This window comes from Nuphar pumila, chromosome 13 (genome assembly GCF_984573655.1).
Source record: "Nuphar pumila chromosome 13, dmNupPumi1.hap1.1, whole genome shotgun sequence".
In the NCBI taxonomy this organism is placed as follows: Eukaryota; Viridiplantae; Streptophyta; class Magnoliopsida; order Nymphaeales; family Nymphaeaceae; genus Nuphar; species Nuphar pumila.
In genome coordinates, this window is record NC_143261.1 from 92307996 (window position 1) to 92332066 (window position 24071).

A 24071-nucleotide genomic window follows, 5' to 3' on the forward strand; every position below is an offset into this window, starting at 1 on the left:
TCTTAGTTCATTTCTATAACTACTGCAGCTTCATTATTGCAGAAATGCCATGATACCAAGCTCTGTCATAATATTTGCCATGTCCTCATCTTGCCTCCTTCAAGACTAAGCCAGGATATTTTTTCACCCTTTTTTAGTCGCTGGATCATTCCTACAAATTACACATCTTCAACATTAGCAGAAATCACATAACTACCAAGCTCTAGCTTCAACACCTACCATGTCCCGATGTCACCTTCTTCATGACTCAGCCAAGAAATTTGTCCACTATTGCTCATTATGAATTTTTTTTCACTAATTAATTAGTTGACTAACAATTCCTCTTTCAATCTCTGGTTATTTATCTGAAGAACTGAACTGCAGCTTTTTTATTTTGCAGTTGCAAAATAGCAAGGTCAAGAGGTTATTTCAAATATAGCATAACAAGTTGGTCAGTTTTCTAAGAAAAGTGAGCACTCCTGAATAAACTTTAGCCAGACACCAGAGGTAATGGATGATGAGTTCCTCTGCCACAACTATGCCTATGCGTGTGTGCCTGGTGTCCATTCTAACTTTAAACGATTGAATCTGTTAGATGGATTCTCAATGATAAATGTGAACATACAGTTGAGGAGTAGGAAAAGAAGACGCACTGCTTGCAACTGCACCACCAAAGTAACTCTTTGCTGCAGAAGCAATGATATGCTTCCAAAAAGTGCAACAGTCCCAAACCTGCCTTGCACAGAATAATGTCAGAGAGCACTTAAAAGGCACAAATTTTAGACACCTAAAAACACTGGAAACTATCTTACTTATCTCTTTCAGACATAGGATTGCTTCTCATCATGATCAGATTCATTATAGATATTGCCTCCACCTGTATTTGATGGTTTGTGTTCTTCACAGCAATCTGGTGCATCTTCTCAAAAAGAGCCATCCAATTGGCATTAAAATTATGGCTTGGCAACCTCTTTTCCGTCTTACAAAACTTCTCAATGTTGAGGAATTCCACTGTTGGCAAGAGTGATGAGGATGCAGCTTCTCGGCTAACAAAATCTGTGGAACCTTTTTGCCATTTTCTGGAATCTAGTAACATAGGTATCCTTTCATCCAAGCCAATTTTTAAATCTCCAGTATAGTTCACCACAATGTTGCTCCTATCAAGGGATAGAAAAAGATGCATGGGTTAAAAACAGTAAAACAATGCAGCACTCAATCATTGATGTTCAAATATTCAGCTTAGAGAAGAAAAGAATATATATCAGCTACCTTTGACTGCATTCAGAGTAAAAAATAAGGGTATGACGCAAGATCACATGGATCACACGCAGTGATCTGTGGACAATGTCAACCTGCAATAAAAGCAGAAAGATAAATCAAGAATATGAAATAAGAAAGAACAGAGTATAGATAGAACTTGACAGATACATAATAGAGAGAGAAAGTAACTACAACACGGCTATAATCTTTTAAAGTATTCCATCAAATTGTTAAAAACAGGTCAGGCACATGCCATCTGATCTTCAATTTCCTATTATCTCCAAAAATATAGATCAAACAAAAAAGAAAGCAAGAATTGCATTTACGTGTTGCACCAGTACTAGGATCCAAATGCCATGGAACAAGATTGATTTCTGATTGCCCCACTAGACGCAGGCCCATTAAGTGACTTGGTTGTTGGCAAGGGTTCCTCATCATTAGAATGAAAAAAAAGATTGATTTCTGATTACTGGGATTATTCAGGTTCCAATTCTATGAAAACAGGACAACATCATTACTCTTGCCCAGCCTATAGCACTCTGTTATCTATTTTGACTACAAAAGGTAGCTTGCATTTTCTGTTCAACCAGTTTGCATGGTAAAAGCAAGAGTTAGATCAAAACTTTGTTCAGGAAAAGATTCAAGATTCAAGATTCAGTATTTGAAACTCCAGAAATCCAAGAGAACAAGATTGAAATCTTTTCCCTAAACTGTTATCAAATCACAAGCACTGGGAAGGTGAAGCTGTCTATGGTGTTGACTGGTGAACAGCTTTCAAGCATCTGCTGATTCTATAAGCGAACTCTCCTTAAGTTCATTTATCGCATTCAGTGTGAATTCAATATTGCAAAATATCACGAAAATGTAGTAGCTGATTTTGTTGTTTTGGCATGAAAGACATAGGGTGTACCCTTACATTACTGGACATGGACCACTGGGCACTCTTGGAAACAATCCAAACGAACCCTCCAGACCTAATGGTTTCTAGCTATAAATGATCACGACATGATTTATTGCTGATTATTTACATGAAATGACAAGGATGATTTGTAGAGATTTTGGTGGTAATGAAAATGACGATCGTCATGGACTCATGGTCGTGATTAGGGCTGGTAAATTAGCCGAGCTTGGGCTGCTTGTGCTCATTAAGGGCACACCCCTGCTCGTGCTCGCCTGTGAGCTCGTCATAAGCCAAGCTGAACCCAAGCTCATTACAACCCGAGCTTTACGAGCCAATCACAAGTTGGCTTGTTTTCTAAAAAAATGTTTTTAAGTATTTTTTAAAACTTTATCATATATACAATATATATGATACATGTATAATTTAAATATAATATATATAATACATGTATAAAACATATATAATAAGCATTTTATGCATATAATATAATATATGTATACAACATATATTATATAAATATACACATATTATATAAATATATAATACGTAAAATGAGCCTATATGAGCCAAGCTGAGTCGAGCTTGTCATGTGTTAAAAAAAATATATATATATATATATATATATATATATATATACATTCGTATATATACAAGTATATGTATACATATATGTATATATATACATATTCTAATTTATTGAAATACCCGATAGGGGTATTATTGTAATTCTGTCATTGTACCTTTCTTTTTCTTTTTTATCTTTTTCCTTTTTCCTTTTTGCTTTTTACTTTTTTGTCTTTTTATTTTTTCACTTTAGGATGGCCACAAGGGGCCCCACTCTTGTAGTCGTTGGGGGCCCAACGGTCATACTGACCGTTGGAGCTCCCAACGACTACAAGGGAGCCCCCTTGTAGTCTCTTCTTTAGAGCCTCCCTCCTCTATAAATAGAGGAGGTGTTCTCCTTCTCATGTATGGGTTTTATACCCCTCTCTCTTCTCTTCTTCAATAAAATCCAACTTATGACTTTAAGTCATTTCCATATTTGAGAGTTTTGTGTGTGCACATTTGGTGTTTGTGTTCTTGGCTTTAGTGGTCACTCTTTAAGAGTGACATTTGCTCTATTGGTGCTTCCGCCTCTTTTCATTACATGGTATCAGAGCTCGGTTGGTGATTGGGCTTCTCTTTTATCATCTTGGAACGCGTGCCTCTCAAAGTTTTTGAAGAAGAGAAGAATATTCGGTGCCGATGGAACGTGACTCTAAAGTGGAGCTCTCTTTTAAGCTAAATGGGTCCAACTACCTCATGTGGGCCTCCGCTATGGAAAATCACCTAAGAGGTAAGAAACTTTGGGGTTTTGTTATGGGAACTACTCCCGAACCCTCTCTTGTTCTCACCAAAATTGAAAATGAGATTGAGAAGGCTTTAGATGGCGATGAGCGCATCAAAGCCATTAATGAACATCAATCCAAAATCGAGGATTGAGAAAGTAACCACGCCAAAATTTTGGCATGGTTTATGAACAATGTAGATCTTAAAAATTGTGCTAATATTGCCAAATTTAGAAGGGCCAATGAGGCTTGGTTTTTCCTTAAGGATATGTATACCCAAAAGGATCTTGCTCGACAATTTTTTTGTCAAGAGAAAATCCGTTCTACCAAACAAATGGACATGAGTGTCCGGGACTACTTTAGCTCTCTAACCCCCCTTTGGGATGAGCTTGCTCTTCTTGAGCCTAAGTGGGTTGCTCCACAAGATATTGAGCTAAGAAGGGAACAAATTGAAAATGAGCACTTTTTTCAATTCCTTCATGGACTTCGCCCGAAATTTGAACAAGGGCATCTCTTCTCCATAGAAGCAAAGCCCTACCTATTGAAGATGCCCTTGCCGAGATATGTCAAGAAGAGACTCGACTTGGTTTGAGCATTAAGAGTGATGATGTTTTGGCCGTTACTAGGCCCGGATCTAATGTTAAAGCATATAGACCAACCCACTTTAACAAAAATAACTATGGACCTAGAAAGGGGATTATATGCCATTATTGTAATGAACCGGGGCACATAAGACCGGTTTGCCCAAAGCTTAAAGGAAAAGTTGCCGCGGTTGGAGAAGATTCTCCAAAGAAGGAAGAAAGCACCAAAGAAGGAGATATCAAAGAAACTCTAAATCACATCTCCGAAGTTCTCCAACATCTACTCAAGGCTTCTCCATCAACATCCGGGGCCGCCATTGCCTACTCTTCTTCTCCTCCAGGTATGTGGATACTAGACTCCGGTGCTTCTTTTCATATGACATCTCATAAAAATTCTCTTTCAAATATTTTTTCCGAACCTATATCTTCTTGTGTTTCAACGGCCGATGGTACATCATTAAAAATTGAAAGTATTGGATCTCTTAATTTTAAAAACTTTTTTGTTCCTAAAGTAAGAATCGTTCCTAAAATAAATTTAAACCTTTTTTCTGTATCTCAAATTACCGATCATGGATGCCAAGTCTCTTTCTCACCCAAGGATTGCACCGTGCAGGATCTCGAGTCAGGGAAGCTGATTGGGCAAGGCCATAGAAGGGGTGACCTCTATTTTATGGATTTTTTGACTCTTCCATCTAAGCCATCGTGCAATCTTGTAAAGGACAAAAGTATTGGAATATAGCATGAGAGACTTGACCATCCAAATTTTGTAAAAATGTCTCTTTTTCCGTTTTTGAACAATACTTGTAAAGACAATCACATGACTTGTAAAGATTGCATTTTTGGGAAATCTAAAGCTATTCCATTTCCACAAAGAAGTTACTTTACCACTCGGCCATTTGAACTTATTCATTCCGATGTGTGGGGACCTTCCCCTATTTTGTCTAAAGGTGGTTTTTCGTATTACGTGGTATTTATTGATGATTTTACTCGATTCACATGGATTTACTTCCTAAGTCGTAAATCCAAAGTTTTTTCCTTCTTTAAAGAATTTCATGCAATGGTCAAAAACCAATTTTTTGGAAATCTATCTATTCTTAGATCCGATTCGGGAGGCGAATATATGTCCAATGATTTTCAAACCTATTTGAAAGAAAATTGAATTTTTCACCAACGTTCTTGCCCCAACACTCCGCAACAAAATGGCCTTGCGGAAAGAAAGCATAGGCACATAATAGAGACTACAAGAACGTTATTAATCTCAAGAAACATTCCAAAATCTTTTTGGGCCGAAGCGGTTTTATCCTCTTCATATCTTATCAATAAAACTCCTTCGTCCTCCTTGAAAAATCTTTCTCCATTTGAAAAACTTTACAATATGTCTCCTGATTATAAAAGACTAAGAATTTTTGGATGTAAATGTTTTGTTTTAACCCACAAGAATGATAAACTTTCCCCTAGGGCTATTGAATGCATTTTTTTGGGATATGGCGAAAAACAAAAAGGATATCGATGTTTTGACATACTTAAAAACAAGCTTTATATCTCTAAAGATGTCACATTCCTTGAAGAGGAAAGTGGTTTTTCGCACCAACCAAATGAAAATATTGATTATTCATTCTTATTTGACTTATTGCCTAAAGATGATCATATTGATCCTAATGAATCCCTTAGTGAAGATCTTGTTGAACATCCAAGCGATGATCAAAACTTAGAACAAAATGTTTCAAGACAAATACAAGTCTACTCTAGAAGGAATGAAAGGAATCCTCCTTGTGCCCTTGAAAGATTTTCCCAAAATGACTCCATCGAAGAGATTTCTCAAAGAAGGTCAAATCGGATTTCTAAAATACCAAATAGATTTGTTTCTTATGACTCTTTTTCGCCTAATTTTCGAGCATGTCTACTTGCTCTTCACTCCTTTCATGAACCATCTCATTACAATGATGCTAAGCAATATGCTCATTGGAATGATGCTATGCAACTTGAACTTAATGCCCTTAAAAAGGCACAAACTTGGGAAATCATTGATCCTCCCAATGACAAGAAACCCATTGGATGTAGATGGGTTTTTAAAGTGAAAACTAAGAGTGATGGTTCATTGGAAAGATATAAGGCTAGGTTGGTAGCCAAGGGATATGCCCAAGAGTATGGGGTAGATTATGATGAAACTTTTGCCCCCGTTGCTCGAATGACTAGTGTTCGAGCTCTTATTGCTATAGCCGCAATTAAAAAATGGCCAATCTTTCAACTAGATGTCAAAAATGCCTTTTTGAATGGTAATTTAAATGAAGAAGTGTATATGGAACCGCCTCCGGGTATGGATTTAAATGGAAAAAATTTGAAATTAAAAAAGGTCTTATATGGTCTTAAGCAAGCTCCCAAAGCTTGGTATGATAGGTTTAGTAATGTATTAATAAATTTAGGTTTTTCTTCTTGTTATACTGACACTGCTCTTTTTGTTAAAAGGACAGGTGACTCCATTATTATGCTTCTGCTGTATGTTGATGATATGATCATCACTGGGAATGACAAAAAGGGAGTAGATAATGTAAAGACCATGTTAAAAGAAACTTTTGATATGTCTGACCTTGGTTATTTGAGATATTTTTTAGGGATTGAAGTGGCTTATTCCCCGCGAGGATATATCTTATCTCAGATGAAATTAGCTGCTGAAATTTGTGCCAAATCAGGAATATCTGATGAAAAGAAAGTTGAGACTCCTGAAGTCATTAATGCAAAACTGAGACTTGAAGATGGTGTTCTTCTCGAGGATCCAACCCCCTACCGTCAATTAATCGGATCTCTCACCTATCTATCCATCACACGTCCTGACATTGCTCATGCGGTTCATGCAGTAAGTCAGTTTCAACATGCACCTACTTCAGTTCATATGGCAGCCGTATTGAGAATTGTCAGATATATCAAAAATACTATATCCAAAGGACTCTTCTTATCCTCTTCCTCCTCTCTTGACTTAACTGCTTTTACTGATGTTGACTGGGGAGGAAATCCCAATGATCGTATCTCAATAACCGGTCTTTGTATTTTTTTAGGTGAATCCCTCATTTCGTGGAGATGCAAGAAACAACAGAAGGTCTCACTGTCATCCACTGAAGCTGAATATCGGGCCATGGCAATGACAACTATGGAAATCGTATGGCTCAGAAGTCTCCTTGCTGACATGGGCGTCCCCATTTCTACTCCCACCAAGCTCTGCTGTGACAACAAAAGTGCGATTTACATTGCTAGTAATCACACCTTTCATGAGCGGACCAAGCATATTGAAATGGACTGCCATTATGTTCGAGACGAATACCTCAGAGGGACTATCTCATTACCATTTGTTACTTCAGAGCATCAACTAGCTGACTTCTTCACCAAGGCGCTCCCAACTCCACGATTCATGTTTCTCCTTAGCAAACTTTCGGTCTTCTCCCCGTAAAGTTTGAGGGGGCGTGTTAAAAAATATATATATATATATATATATATACATATACTTGTATATATACATTCTCCCCGAATGTATATATACAAGTATATGTATACATATATGTATATATACATATTCTAATTTATTGAAATACCTGATAGGGGTATTATTGTAATTCTGTCATTGTACCTTTCTTTTTCTTTTTTTATCTTTTTCCTTTTTCCTTTTTGCTTTTTACTTTTTTGTCTTTTTATTTTTTCACTTTAGGATGACCACAAGGGGCCCCACTCTTGTAGTCGTTGGGGCCCCAACGGTCATACTGACCGTTGGAGCTCCCAACGACTACAAGGGAGCCCCCTTGTAGTCTCTTCTTTAGAGCCTCCCTCCTCTATAAATAGAGGAGGTGTTCTCCTTCTCATGTATGGGTTTTATACCCCTCTCTCTTCTCTTCTTCAATAAAATCCAACTTATGACTTTAAGTCATTTCCATATTTGAGAGTTTTGTGTGTGCACATTTGGTGTTTGTGTTCTTGGCTTTAGTGGTCACTCTTTAAGAGTGACATTTGCTCTATTGGTGCTTCCGCCTCTTTTCATTACATCATGTTCATGCTAGGCTCATTTACCGAAATGAGCTGTCTCACAGCTCAGCTCGCCGAGCTCATTTTCTGAGCTGACCATAGAAAATGGTGAGCTGCTTGTCTTGTTTCTCAGCCCTAGTTGTGATGAATGATGTCATTATGCCTTTCCAGATAAAGGTCATGGTAGTGGGACATGATAACAGTGGTAGTTCACGTGACATTAAGCATTGATATTACATCATTGTCAATGATGATGATCATGAGACACATGAAGATGATGATGGCAGTCTCAATGATGGTCTGTGGTGCACAATGATGATTGCACACATTATATGCAATAATATCTAGTCTTTTTAATAGTAATATTAAATTAAGAAGAGAATTTTACATATAGGCACCTAAGTGATGAAAAAGTTACATTTAACTGCCTATTTATTAAAACTTTTGACATAGGTCCCTGTGTTTTCAACAAATTACTCATATGACCACCTACGTCACTTTTCTTGTTAAAATTACTTATTTGGCCTTAACTGTGTGACAACTACACAAAGTGACACTCAGTCATCATTTTAAAGAATCAAATTCTCACTAAAAGACAACTGCAAAATGTAACATTCAACCAGTGTTATCAAAAACGCGCCTTGAGGCACAAAAGGCGTGCCTCGCCTTGAGGCGCGGCCCTTTGTGCCTCAAGGCACACCTTTTTTTTTTTACAACAAGACTTCTGAGACATAATCAAAGAGATTTTTGTAGGTTAATCTTATATATTTTCCAGTTATTTCAGTTATGTAATAAGTTTCTTAGTATATTACTATATTTTAACTTTTGTTGGTTAATCTCGTATATTTTTCAGTTATTTCAGTCATGTAATTAGTTTCTTAATATATTTCAACTTTTGTTGGTTAATCTCATATATTTTTCAGTTATGTAATCAGTTTTTAGTTACCTTTATATGTTAATCTCATATTTTTTAGAATAATCTTATATATTTTAACTTTTGTAGGTTAATCACATATATTTTTCAGTTATTTCAGTTATGTAATCAGTTTCTTAGTATATTTTAACTTTTGTTGGTTAGTCTCATATATTTTCCAGTTATGTAATCAGTTTTTAGTTACTTTTATATGTTAATCTCATATTTTTTAGAATAGTCTCATATATTTTAACTTTTGTAGGTTAATCTCATCTATTTTTCAGTTATTTCAGTTATGTAATCAGTTTTTTAGTTACTTTTATATGTTAATCTCATATTTTTTAGAATAATCTCATATATTTTAACTTTTGTTGGTTAATCTCACATATTTTCCAGTTATGTAAATGGTTTCTTAGTATGTTTTTTCTTTTATTGGTTAATCTCATATATTTTCCAGTTATGTAATCATTTTTTTAGTTACTTTTATATGTTAATCTCATATTTTTTAGAATAATCTCATATATTTTAACTTTTGTAGGTTAATCTCATATATTTTCCAGTTATTTCAGTTATGTAATAAGTTTCTTAGTATATTTTAACTTTTTTTGGTTAATCTCATATATTTTCCAATTATATAATCAGTTTTTAGTTACTTTTATATGTTAATCTCATATTTTTTAGTGCTTATTTGAGATTTTCTATTTCTTATTGGTTGTTATTTCATCAATAAAGCATTTCTCTATTTATTTGTATTTTTAGATATTTTTTTATAACTTTTTTAAAGTTTTCAAAATTTTTTTTGAGGCTTTTCACAACACTGCATTCAACCATTTAATAGAGTGAAGTGATAAAAAGTAACTTAAGGCGGTTATATGAGCAATTTCTTGAAAAGACAGGCTCCTTTATGAAAAGTTTGATAAAGTAGGCAGTTAAACATAATTTTGCCATAATTTAGGCGCCTATAAGTAAATTCGCCAATAGAGAAAAAAAATCAGCCAAAAAGACATTAAAAGGATAGAGCATCGGGATTTTTTGTTTGATTGAAACAATTAATGCTATAATCAGTCTAATCCAAACATCTAACATCGGCTACTGTAATATAAGATCTTCATACTCAAAATAACAAAGAAAAAAGTCTCTCTGGAATAACACAAAACAAATTAGTTTGTGATTATCATATAAAAGGTGTTTACGAACAGCAGAAGCTAGATGCTGCAAGCGATTCACAGGAAAGAAATAACTTCACCATCCAAAAGAGAAAGATGGCCAGGATCATTGTACACGTTAGAATTACAGAATCTTAAACAGTAGAGAATACCTTTTTCTAAGAAAGGGAAATAAAGATTAAAAGCCTAGCATACAACTAATACAAATCACAATAATACCCTTATAAAGAATATAATAATGAAGACTAATTGGTTGTTAATTGACAGAGAAATATAAATTAGATATCACCAATTGACAACAAGACAGTTAAACCTACTGCAGAACAATATTTTCTTGCAACTCACATTTTGAAGAGAACAGAGATCAAGTAGTGCTTCTAGCAGGGGATCTAGCTGGGCCATGTCATTCATCACCTGCCAACCAGAAAGGATAGTTACACGGTCTGAACAAAGAATAAATCCAGTTGGTCACTAAACCATCTAGAACACATTAATGGCAATGTTTATTAAATGCCCAAGGAATTGTATGCATTTGATACCAGCTTTTAATCCCCGGATGCAAGTTACCAAATCCAGATCTAGATTCTGATAAGAGTTTTCTATAGATGAGTTATTTTTAGTTGGTTTCATCTAAAATATAGGGTAAATGGGTAACAACCAACTCAACCCTGATATCTGAGGTTAGATAACAAGCTTAGCAACCTCCTGGTGCATAGGACACGATCCCAAAATTTTGATTGCTAGCATGATTAGCAAGCCTAAGACTGGTGCATTTACAAAATTGACCATTTGTAGTTCCAGGGTAACATATTCGATGGCAATTTTATCATTAAGAAATTGTCTTTGGCAAAAGAAGCAGAGACTTCATCAACAAGTACTTTCAATATATGGACATTGAAATACTTCAGACAATAAATGACCTAGACAACCACCATCATCAAAGATTACGTCTTGTCCAAAATATACTCACACAATGTTCACATACATTGAATGGAGCATACAGACAAGACTTTGAGAAGAAGACCTATTGTCCCATTAACTCTTCAATGCTAGAACAGAAGACAGGCATTTGTTCCCCTTCAATCACATTTCAGCAAATCTTTACCATCTGGGGTCCAGGAAACCAAGGCCTATGAACTGGTAGTCCCCTAAAAGGAACAAGTCTCCTAAGAGGTACTGTAACTTTACAATTGCAAAATAATATTCACAGAACATGCTGTTAAAATATAGATAATGAAAAGATGAACAAATGCAGGGAATGAAAGAATACCTTTGTCAGAATAAAATAAAGGCAGCCCACTTTTGCAGCTGCAGTATCTTGAACGGATGGCACATGATCATTGTCATTAGGAATCATACTAGAACAATTTTCTTCTGACAGAGAATCTGAAGCAGTTTTGGAGGCCATACCCATGAATCTGAATAATAAAAAGAGATCAGATGCACAAGCTGCAAACAACTTCCTGACCAGCTTCTGCCCTGAACTTTTTCCAATTTCAGGCTTCCAGATTTCAATCAACTTGTCTGAAAGGGTGTGCTGTTGAATTCGGTCTTCCCTCTTGATAGTATGATCAGAACCATTGGAAGAATCTGTTTGAATTCCTACACTTGTGTTACATTTTGGTTTTGCAGTCGTCTCCCGGCAGACAATTTCCTCTACCTGTAAGTGAACAACCTTAGTAGGTCCCCAGTCTGTTAATTCAACTCCAAGTAACCAACACACCTAATTGATTAATATGGATTTGGAACACAATACTGGAGCATATGATTTCAGTTTTACCTGCATGGAAAACTTGTGATGGCTCCCAGAAGTTGAAGCTACAAAAAAACAAAAGGTAACAGACAGTTCAAAATTTAAACCAATTCCAAAATAAATATTTCATTCATGTGGAACATATTTCGAAAAAAGAAAGGAGCAAGATATCCTTCAATCAAGCATTATATCTCACCACTATCAACTGAGAGGCGGGCCTTGAGATCTGAAACCATAGATAAGCCATTAGGCGGAATACTTTGTTTGCTCGGATCATGATTCTCCAAGTGTCTCAAAGAAGGTTTCTCCAATGGCATGGGTAAGTTGCTGGTATCCCTGAGTAATCTTTTAGATGTCCTTCCTCTGGTCCATTGGGAGCTCAATGTGCTTCTAGTATCAAAATTAGGATATCCAAGCCCATTCCCTTGGGAAGAGTTAACTGTATGATCATGTGGCAGAGAAACATGAAGGTGTTCTTCAACCAATGGTTCTTGACGTCTGTTAGTGCCCAATCAATGTCAATTTGGTTGCATAGTTTGATGAAAGATAGTCTATGACTATCATGACGGTTCATTTTTTCTCCTAGAAAAGTAAACTCTTATAGAAAAAAGGAAAGAGGAAAAGAGATGTGCCACGTTCCCATATACTAAAAGAGTCAAAGAATAGAGTCACGGAAGTTACAAGAAGTTCCTATCTCAGTCCATCCAAGAAAGATTCATCACTGGCCATTTTTCCATTGTGTTCAGAAAAAGCGAAAAACATGTGAGGCACAAAGAAAATGATCTGATGAACTTAAAGATAATATAAGCATAAGAAAGAGGATTTGTGATAATGAAAATTCTATATAAGTGCCTGTATAGATCAATGTTTAGCAGAATACATCTAAATATTTTGACCTTGCCACCTATCAATTACGGCACTAAGGCGTAGCTCATGGGTATTTCATTTAGTGGCTGCTAATTGCAGATGCCTTGAGAAGCCATAGTAACTTCAACACTTATTTAAAGCTTAACATAAACACTAAGCTACCATCACAAAAGGCATGATAAACATAAAAAAACAAAAAGATATTATAACCTCCACATAAGAACACAGAAGCCACATGAACTTTATTTTTTTAGACCAACTACACCATAAAAACATATTGGCCATCCCATGGTGGCACTTGAAAGAAATGTTGTATAAGAAAACTCCTTTAAGTATTTAGTAAAAATGCCCAAGGAAATAATGACCACCAAGAGGAGAAGTAATTTTACTCACAAGCATGACTGCTTCAAGCGTTGGATTTCAACATCTTTTTCAGCAATTTGAGCAAGAGCATTCTTAAGTTGTTCGTCTTTCCTGTCCCTATCTTCTAATAACTCTGAGCATTCGTGTTCCTGGAAGTGCATTTGCAAATAGCACTTATTTAAGAATACCAACTTAAACAAAGGATGATGTAATAACTGCAAAAAAGCCATAGTGATTAAACTTGTTGTAAAAATCACTCTGAGAAATTGATACAATACAATTATCAGCGTAAATCATCTACAATTCTGAACATATTCACTTAAGGAAAAAGCTCCACCTCTATTCAAACTATTTTTGGAGTAAAAAGAACAGGAGGAATATATTTACTTCATCGAATCAGCAGCAAAGGCCACTTGAATTATGCCTACACCTATAAGTGGATTTAGTAGTAATGATAACAATTTCAGTATCAAAGGCAACTTAAATAATTTGTTTGAATTAATGCCTATGTCATGCAAGTGAAATTAGAAAGTTGTTGATTCTAGAGTCTAGACCTTTTTCTCAGGGTAGTTACATATTAGCTAACTTATGATGCAAAATCATCTTGTATAGTTAATCTCTTCTTGGACAGGTCTGTCTCTAGGGATAACCAAATTACAATTACCACGTAGCCACTCTCACATTATGAAATGAGCTTGAAGGAAAAAGTAAAAATCAGAATGCCAATTAGGACCAGGTTTTTTGAAATAAGTATCCCTAACAACCAAACATTTAGGATGCATAAAGTAAACTAATGGAACAGGACGTGATAACACTGTTTTTCAATAAAACATGGTAACAATGATTTGATGGCAATGGTAAAGAAAATGATAGCACATTTTCAAAGCATAAGATGAATACTTAAGAAATGCATTTAAGAGTGTGACATATCAACATTGTTAAAAAGAAAAGGAAAACAGTGATATGGCATATTAATTATCAAACAATCACATTCGATCATGATCACATGCAACCATGTTTGGCATACCTGATATACAAGTTTCTCATGTAGGCTTTTCAACCCTTTCTGAAACAAAAAGCAAGAGACAAATTAGATATAGTGAAGAATTTTAAAAGACACAAACCAAGTCAAAGACAAATCGATAGAGATATCTCACTAATTGAGGTTCGATATATTCAAAGACAAGAATCAAAATTACAACAAGGATTAGGTGCACAAAACAGATACAAGTACAGTGTAGAGTACACCACCATAACATGTAAACCAGCCATCAGCAGATCAATGTGAAGGATATACAAGCAAGATATAACCAAACCATACATGTGCAAATGCCTGAATATTCGACCAAGCCTAACAATCTAATGAAATGAAATCACATTGCCTAGTATATTGAGATGAAAATAATTGTGCAGTAATAATCTAATCAACTGGCAGGAGATGCTGAGTGAAGACTGTTCCATCAGGAATCAGACGTAGCTATCACATAGTCCAAATGCACGATGGTTACAAGCTGAGGCTAGTTAGCAAGCATATTCATGATTAGGCATGAAAAAAACTGAACTTTGAATTCAATCTCGAACTTTGGCATGCAATGTATATTTTAACGTATGTTATGATTAGTTTAAAAAACCAAATGACCAGAGTTTTGAACAGGTCCTAAATTCAAAAACAATAAAAGCAACAAAAGTCTAAAAATAAAAGCTTATTTATACTACAGATTACTGATACATGATAGTTTTTCGTATTACACCACTACTAACAACTATAATTTAACTTTATGCATAAAAATGAAATAATTAATGCCAACGCTCTTGGATGGAGAGTCACCAACTTGCATCTAGTCTTAATACTATTGCAAGTATTAATGCTGAGACTGTTGAATCATCCTATGGACAACCGATAATTGTACATGCGCGTTAACCAGAATATTTGTGGGGCACCATAATTGGCTAAGCATAGACAGTGGTCACAGTGCTGAAACAGTATCAACTCCACCACCTATGTGAATGCGGCGGAAACACACAGGTGAAACATCAATTACATGTGTTCTACAAGTTTGAGCAGAATTTTTACTTAGACAAAACTATCATCGGCAAAGAAGCACCCCAAAACCATTATGAAAACTACAATTATCTTGAGACAAACTTTAGCTCTATCAAACCTAAAGGAGATGGTGCTGAACAGGAAAAATCATTTTCAATAATGCATTTAGATATTAAAAACATTTCCGATCATGCTCTTAGATATTAAAATTTGCAACCTATTATGTCTTTGCTCAAAAACGAGTCCATGTTGAACAGGCCGCCAACTGTTCAAAATCAAAATACCAACCAAGGGATGCAAGAATCATCCAGGGAAACTAACGCAGATATATCAATCCGTGTCTATATCTACACATCTACTTTCATAGCACGTAAGATATTTCCGTAATCGTCGACAGGAGAATATTAGTTCAATAATAACCCGTGCATAAACATCAATGAATAAAAACTTGAATCCAGATCTTCCTAACTAATAAAAACCATCAATTGAAACACTCCGACAAAAAACCCTCCAACAAATTAAAACGAGTTATGGCGCATTATTTTACAATCCATCAACAGCTCCATCCGAAAAACAGATGCCCATCGTTTTTCTTTTCTTGGAAGACCGGATGACCATCAATGTAAGTCTAAAATATACATAAATACGATCATCATATTAAAACAAATGATACCCGCCATTAGCAAATCACGCCCTCGTTCAAAACCAACATTTTCTCTTCTCTTTTCACTGAAAAAAGAAATTATTGGTATTGTCATTTTCGCTATTGAAACAAAATATTTCCACATTAAACGCGATACCCACCTTCAGATTCTGGATGTCCTCGTCTTTTCCTCCATAAACCCCACCACCCACATGCGAACTCCTCCTCCCCCGATCGGACCCACGTCTCGGCTTCCTCCCCGGGGACGACCCACCTCGCCGGTCGGCGGGAAAGCGCTGAGAGAGCACCCTCGGAGGGGAGAAACCGAACATGTAGTCCTCCATCCGGGCCTCCGGTGACGGCGGCTGCGGTTGGGTGGCCTCCCTTTTGGTGTTCATGGCCTCCTCTATGCGTTCCAGGTCTTGGCAGACCGCCGCCTCGAAATCCACGTCCCATTCCAGGCCGAACCCGCCCGCCATTGCCTCTCCCTCTCCCTCTCCTCCTTCCTCCGCCATGAGCACCGCCGGTGGTGGCCGGAGAGAGGGGCGGCCCTCGCCTGGAAACCGTGAGTCTTGAGACGGTTTTGAATTGGTTTGGCCTGATTCTGAGGTGAAATCGTTGGTGGGTTCTCGGTTCTCGTGAAAGTTTCGGCGGGGAAATAGTGCGACATTTTAAAATAACTCGTTTTTATCTGTAAAATATCGGCATACGTAACTGAGGGTACGTTTGGATTCGGGAATTCAATTCTCCACTAACTCCAGTTGCTTTCTTTGGATTTGTTTAGTGATGTTGAAATTGGATTTAGTTTCTATGCTTGCGTTTCCAGCGGGATTTGATCCTGGGCCATCAGCTTGACATACGACTCGGCATCTTTTGCTCTAGGGGCCCTGAATTAAATGTGTTTTGTAATGTTTAGAATTTTTGACCAATAAAATCGAAGGATTATGCTTTTCGAGCATTATATTAGATTTTTAGGATGTCACTGATAAAATTGCGATAATTTTATAAATATTATTTGTTATGTAGCATGCAATTCCATAACAACTGATAATTAGGGGTGATAATAAAATCAAGCTACATGACGTTGACTTGAATTTGTCCCACTAGATGCTCAATGATGCCTGGTTTGTTAAGGTAATGCAATCTTGCATGTTAATTTCAAATTATAAAAATGAAAAATCAAGGCAAGCTCAGGCAACACCAAACTTTTATCCATTCAATTCCAAGAAAGTTAAAATAAAGTTCTAGTTCAAATATATTTGCTTATACAATTGATGTTAAACTGTCCTTGTTTTTTTTTTTATTAACCATAACAAAGTTTAGCCATGTTTCCAGTATCCTCTTAATCATAGGAGTATATTTAAAAAAATAATGGTACGGTCCACATGCAATGCACCCACTTAGTTGGAACCATAAATTTTCAGTCTTTAAGTATTTTTAATTGATCAAACCCTACAGATATGATCCACATGCATTGTTTAATAGAAAACAAGTTTTTATATTATGTGAGCGTGGTGTGCATATAGGTTTTTTATGAGTTTAAGAAATCAAGAGTCCACAATGTACTAAAAATTCATTATACTAAAAGTCTTATTTTTTATCTGTGGAAAAAAAGTCCTATTTTTATGCAAAAAAATGCATTCCAAGCTATGATTTCTATCAGCTCAGTAGTTTACACCCTTACTTATAGTTAGGCATGAGAATGAGTCACCTCATGCTATATCTAACTTTAAGGATGGGTTCTAGTTAGGGATCCAGTTCTTATTCATATTTTGCATCAAAGTAATAGATGCAGTTATGCCTAGGAATGCAAAGGGTTTGGATTTCGGATCAGAAAATACATTGGAGAGTCGGATCGGATTCGGGACAGCCAAAATTTGCAAAAGCCTCATCTGGGTCGGGTTTGGTTTGGCATTGCTAGGTCTCTCTCTCTCTCTCAGTTTATTTTTCTCAAATCGCCTGCCAAATTAGTTATGTTTTCTTTCCCCTAATTTTCTTTTGTAAAGTACGTGTGTTCATTCTCCTTCATGTTTGAATTATTTATGATATTTAGAATTTGGCAAATGGTTTCTCTCTCTCTCTCTCTCTCTCTCTCTATATATATATATATATATATATATATATATATATATATTGGCAAATGGCAACTGGTCTGGCTTTGCTGCATTTAATAAGTCTCCCATTGTGGGGTGACATTGACTCTCGTGTTCAACCTTGTATTGAGTGTCTTGTTCAGTTGGTGATGCTTATTAGCTAAGTGGCAGTGAAAATCTTAAAAAGGCTAGAGGTACAGGAAAGGAGAAGCCTGGATAAAGGTTAAAATAATTAATCAAGAGCATGTAAGAGCCAAGCAGTTGATAACAAAAAGGCAAAGGAAAAAAGTATCTTGCTGAGTATGTCAACAGTTGTGTTATAAACTGTCAAAAGCTTATCGAGTTATTACTGGGGATGCATTATAAAATGTGCAACATTTAAGGTTCAACACATAATATTACGTATCAAAGATATCTAATCTGAACTGTCAAGGCTCTGTAAATGCTTATGGAGAGTGTCAAAAACAATTATTCATCAATTTCTAGGCAATTTTTAGTCATACATTTTGACATGTACATTCCTATTGTTTAGATATTCAAAACCTATAATTAAAAATTCCTTTTTTTTTTTTTGGAAAATCATACTATGACACGATACAAGCATAGGTTTAGTGATTTAGCTGCCTAAACTGATGATTCACACTAATTTAACAAAATCCGCTACCCTTCATCATCTCACCCTTGTCTTGGAGTAGGTTTGCCTTATATATGACAATCATTTCAAGCATAATTTATGATAAGGTGAAATGACAGATTTGAAAATGTGATGCAATTATTATCTTATATAATAACAATATACTTGAAAATATTGGCAAGATGAATGAACCCCATATGCATGTTTTCAATTGGGCTAATAATTAACTTGATTGTTGATAAGTTTTTCAATAAAACTTATTTTGAATAGATATTGTTTTTCCTATATATATATATATATATATATATATATATATATATATATATATATATATATATATATATATATATATATATTGTTTGTTTGTTGCAGCTAGAGAGTGGTGTTGGACATTTTGGGTTACGGGTCCAACCCACAGTCTGACCCGATTTGACACCCTCTTAGTGGGTCACGTAAGTGGCTGAGTAATGGAGATAGTGGGTGGGAGTTACGTGAATGTGGAGAGACCACATTCACGTAACTGCCCAATTCCTCCATTATATAAGGGGTTAGGGGTTATGAAGATGATAAGTATTCGTAACACTTTCCTGCCCAAATTCAGTTCTGCATTCAGACTTCGCAGAATAGGGTCCTGCTCACCGTCGACATAAGGCCTAAGCTCATTGTGGGCATCGACCGGTTGAGGAGAACGCCGAACTACCTACACGGACAATGGCGAATCCAGGTACTCTCCCTGTCATGTTGTTTTTACAGGGTTTCGCCCAACAAGTGGTCCTTCTTTTCCTCCTCCCTCTTCTTCTTCCTCCATCCCTGTGCATAAAGAGAACCAAAGTGGAATGATGGCCATGGTGGCAAAAAAATACAAAAAGACCATTGTTTCACATGCATAGACACCCACCACCATCCACACACCAGTACTCTTGGGCTTGTGTAGTATGCAGATGATTCTTGGCAGTTGAGGATCTATGCTAAATCAGTGGTTTGAGGACTTGGCTTGTGCTTAACCATTTTGAATCATTTGAAGTTGTCATGAAGAGGAAATTCTAAATATGAAGGAATGCAGTTTGCATGTTTTATCAATTTAGTAATGCGGCGTTTCAATCAGATCTGGCATCACGTCATTGACTAGAAAACATATTCGAATGATCATGGAGTTCCTGTTTACCAATTGCCTTAAAAGAACTCTTACAGAGCATGCTTTTTTGTGCTGCTGCATTTATCAGATGCCATATTTCCAAATACCATGAGCGGTGGAAGCTAGGACATGCCAATGTTTAGATCCTTTTTCTGACGTAGGTGTCAACATGAGCCATATCACACCATGACATTTGTTATTGTTCCCACCACTTTGACAGGATGATTAGGGATGAGAAAATTTGATAGCATCAATGAGGCACTCTTGTTCAAATGATTGTGGTTTCTAGCCTTTTTTTTTGTTAGGCTGGTTTCTAGCCAAATTGTCAGTTAGTTGGGGGCATAAAATTTGCATTATATGGTGCTCGCAATTTTTTATTTCTACTACACAAAAGGCCTCTGTGCAATTAGGCATTTGTCTTGCAAACTACTGCTTTGACCAGCTTGTGCCTAGAAACTTCTTGCTAAGTTCCTTCCGTGAATCATTTAAAGTTATCTTAAAGATCTTGGTTTTGGGAGAACTCTTTTTATAAGCACTTTTACATGCAATGGCTCAGTTTTGGTTGTTACCTGCAGCTGTTTTCAGGTTAAGTACCAGAGTTTTTATTGATCAGTCTTGCATTATATGTTGTATTAAACTGCAGATGTTTCATAGGCAAATTCTATAATCCATAGAACTGATGAACATTTCTCTCATTAGAATTCTGCTGCTCTCCCTTCATGTCTATGACTTTCCTCACTGTCACACGAGCCTTTTGGTTTTGGTCACAACCATGATGCAGTAGTTGACATATGAAGTATATGGTTCTATATAGAAAGCTAAATTTCTGTTATTCTTGAAAAGCAGTTTGAGATAATTTTTGTTCCCTTTTCACTGTTTATGAGCAATATGGGATCTGTGCAGGACCCTCATGAGAAAGCTTTTAACATGGTAAACGTAGCTAAAAAGAGAGGAACAGGTAGCCTACGTTTGCAATGGAGTTCCTCTCTTTTTAGCTCTTAACACTTGCAATTAGACTTGATATTCCTCCTCCCTGGAACCTTCTATATCCAATGGAGTTCCTTGTTTCTACTACTTAAACCTTGTTTGGAGTTTGCATTCTCTTTTCTATTTGTCTAGGAGGATAAAAAGAAGAAGATGCTGCAGCATAGATTGCATTTTATGTATGCTAGTTGCTTGTCAGTGTAAGGTGGATAATAGAAAAACCCTAATATGGATCCAATGTAAAACTCGAAAAGGGAACATGCTTTCAATTTGTGTATATTTTTATATAAAATTTCAATATGATTAGATGAAGCTAGGGACACATGGAGATGACTGTAGATACGGGAATGTGACTATTTTTTATGAAAATTTCAATATGATTAGTATAAAATGAGACACGATGGCGGGGGCCAAAATGGAGTATCCGTGTGACATAGACCATGGTGATGAGGATGCATTATCTTCAAATAGTATTTTCTTTTGTTTTCTCAGTGTTTGATCTTTGGACATGGTTGAATCATGAGTGAAAGATTAATTGCTACTTCTTGCCTATGTGACAGACAATTTACATGGCATGTATATCCCTTATCGACACTAGATACAACCTACAATACTCACAACACTTTGTGTTCCTAGCTTCACCTTTTTTTTGTGATCTTGATTGTTTATTTTTGTACTTGCATCTTTTAGTTTTTTTTTTTCATTGACTGCATTACATTTCAGTTTTCAAGTTGAATTTATTATTTAATGTTTGGAGAATTGTTGTTCAAGATTTTATATTCATGTTTTATTGCTTTAGATTGAGAATTTTAAATGTATAATCATATATATAACGTGTGTCTAATACACACAAACACACTTATGTATGGTCTTTCTTTTTTTTTATATTTACATGGAGAAACCACCCTCAGGATCATAGACCCAGTTGCGGTGGCTCTGTCTGTTGTACTTGTGGCGTAAAACTCTGTGGGCTTACCCTTGCCCCAGAGAGTCACCACGCTTTGGCTTGTGCAAAGGATAACACCTACGGTATTTGAACCTAAACCACCTGCCTAATGGCTTAGTTCACCTTTGGGAATATGATACGTGTCTTCATTTCCTAGTTTTATAAAACCCCTTCATATATACCATGCATATTGAGTCTTGTCCCTTTTGTGCACATCTATGTGATAGTTTTTTAAATTTCTACCTAATTGTGATTTTTATCTTCCATATCCCGTTCTTTAACAATGTCACTATGATATTAAAGTGATGAATTATTTTATTTTTCTTTTAAATTTAAGAATATTTCTCTTTGCATAACTGTTTAGTTCGCAGACAATGACTTAGATGGAACTAACTTTTTTCACAATGTCATAATTGGCTGCAAATTAGAAAATATGATAAATGTCACCGATTTACTTTTTTCTAAAAATGACTTAAAAATGATACATTTTAAAAAATGCCTTACAATTTACCAAATATGCCAAATGGATAATTTTTTCGTAGGTTCTCACTTTTTTTTTGGATGCTTTTACCCCTCACAACTGCAAATTTTTAATTTTCGCAAGTCCGCTAAAAGTGAATGGACCTGCGAAACTTGTCAACAAAATCACATATGAGGTTGGGATACTCCAAAAAAGATTGTGAAATTCCAAAACACTTGTAAAACCCATGACGAGTATCGCAAGACACGTTGCAAAAATCTGCTTGGGGATTTTGTACCTTGGGAAATTCCAAATCTGAATTCGGATCGTATAACCTACATCCAATTGATTGAATACTGTTAGCCTTCTCTGATCCCATCCTGAAGCATTTACATCCCTAGGTCTTATCTAAGACCCGATACATCTGGCCCTTAACTTCTGTGATAGGGTTATAGCATGTGGATTCAAATGGATCTAGGAGCAAGCTACTTCAATCCTGAGGAAGTACTTCAAAGTTCCAAGATCTTTTATATCAAAGACTTTTCCATTCATGTTGTGTCCAATTCTGGTTGGAACCTCACAGTGGTAAGTGGGGTGGTTGTGAGGGTGTTAAGATGAAGGTAATCAAACCCCACTGCCACACAGGTTTGTCTGTAGCTTTCAGGGGTGAGGCCATGTAAAGTAGGGTGGTTGTGGAGCCTTACCCTGGGTTTCCCTTACTTTAGTGAAAGGGTTCCTCGTCATAAAAAAAAAATCTAGTTGAAACCAAATAAATAGATAGGTTTAGAGCTGGGTTAGAATTATCTAGTATGAACTATTTTATCTATTTCACATGAAAAATGATATACTGGACTCATTTTTTGTGGATCTAAGTATCAAAGGAGATCAAATCATTTGCAAATGGAAAAGTATACAGTGTGCTTCAAGTCAAATCCCGGATCCAAAACCACACCCATTCATTGGAAATCAACCTAATGACGGATCATCCCTTATCTGACCCATATCCTATTCATTTTCAACCCGAGTATAAATGAAAAATGGTTTATCATGCTCTTTTTGAAAGCGACTATATTCTCAAAGTACGTTCTAGATCTACTTGGGTCCACATTCTAGAACCCTAGCCCAAAAGTTAAGGGCTGAATGTATCAGGTCTTAGATAAGACCTGGGGATGTAAACGGTTCAGGTTGGGATCAGAGAAGATTAATTAGATGCTGGTTAAATGGATCCAAATTTAGATTTGGAGAGTCACAAGCTCAGAGAAAGCCAACCCTAGTGTTGTGGAAGTTTGTACCTTGTGAAGTTTCAAATGAGTATCGCAGGGGTGTTACAATTTTTTTTCTTGCAAAATTTTGTTTTATATAAATGATGCTTCGTTTTTCAACTCCTCGTTTGCATCCAGATTCTCTATTTTCGCAACCCTAGGGTTCTTTTGATCCTCAATCCTTTTGACGACATTCCGATATTGACATCTAGGCTTTGCAAAAGTCTCTCATCGACAATGGTTCATTGACAGTGGTAAACCCTGTAAGCATGGGCAATACTTAATCGATGATGATTTTTTTTTTTGTAAAAGCATGGGCGACACTTCATTGGCCATGAGTTTTTTTGGTAAAAGCATCAACATTGAGAAGATCAGTGACACTTCACCAACAATGAGTTTTTTCGATAAAAGTATCGACGATGAAAAGATCGGCGACACCTCATCGACGATGAATTTTTTGGGTAAAAGCATTGACGGTGCGATCTTATAGTATGTGTGGGATAGGAAACCAAAAGTTTATAAGGTGATCGTGAGTGTTGCATTCTAATCATAGAGAACATAAAGGATGGTGATGCAGAAAGCATCTGCTCTAACGAACTATGGTAACCGAAAATATGTGTTGGACGATCGACGTATCTCACAATCGGCATTCGTTCAATCACATGGTATGGGTAGGACAAGAAAAATTAGAAGAATAATACATAATATTGAATCAATGATGGTACAATTTGATTTCTTTCTATCAAAGATG

General features: G+C 36.1%; 1 protein-coding gene across 1 annotated transcript; it reads right to left on the reverse strand.

The window, feature by feature from the left end:
* Positions 1 to 438: 438 nt before the first annotated feature.
* LOC149819185 (uncharacterized) lies at positions 439 to 16354 on the reverse strand. The gene is made up of 10 exons (XM_089986354.1): positions 15968 to 16354; positions 14147 to 14185; positions 13150 to 13268; positions 12086 to 12387; positions 11917 to 11954; positions 11407 to 11796; positions 10482 to 10550; positions 1249 to 1331; positions 792 to 1136; positions 439 to 715 (listed from the first exon to the last, which is right to left on the reverse strand). Exons 1-10 carry the CDS (start codon positions 16319 to 16321, stop codon positions 583 to 585), a joined length of 1872 nt encoding a protein of 623 aa, XP_089842480.1. The 5' UTR covers positions 16322 to 16354; the 3' UTR covers positions 439 to 582.
* Positions 16355 to 24071: the final 7717 nt, after the last annotated feature.

Coding starts and splice junctions, on each gene's coding strand:
- LOC149819185 (XM_089986354.1), bottom strand. CDS start 16,321: ATGGCGGAGGAAGGAGGAGAGGGAGAGGGAGAGGCAATGGCGGGCGGG. Junction 11,955..12,085: donor CCGCCTCTCAGTTGATAGTG/GTGAGATATAAT, acceptor GTTTTTTTGTAG/CTTCAACTTCTGGGAGCCAT. Junction 1,332..10,481: donor ATCTCTGTTCTCTTCAAAAT/GTGAGTTGCAAG, acceptor CTTTTATTGCAG/GTTGACATTGTCCACAGATC.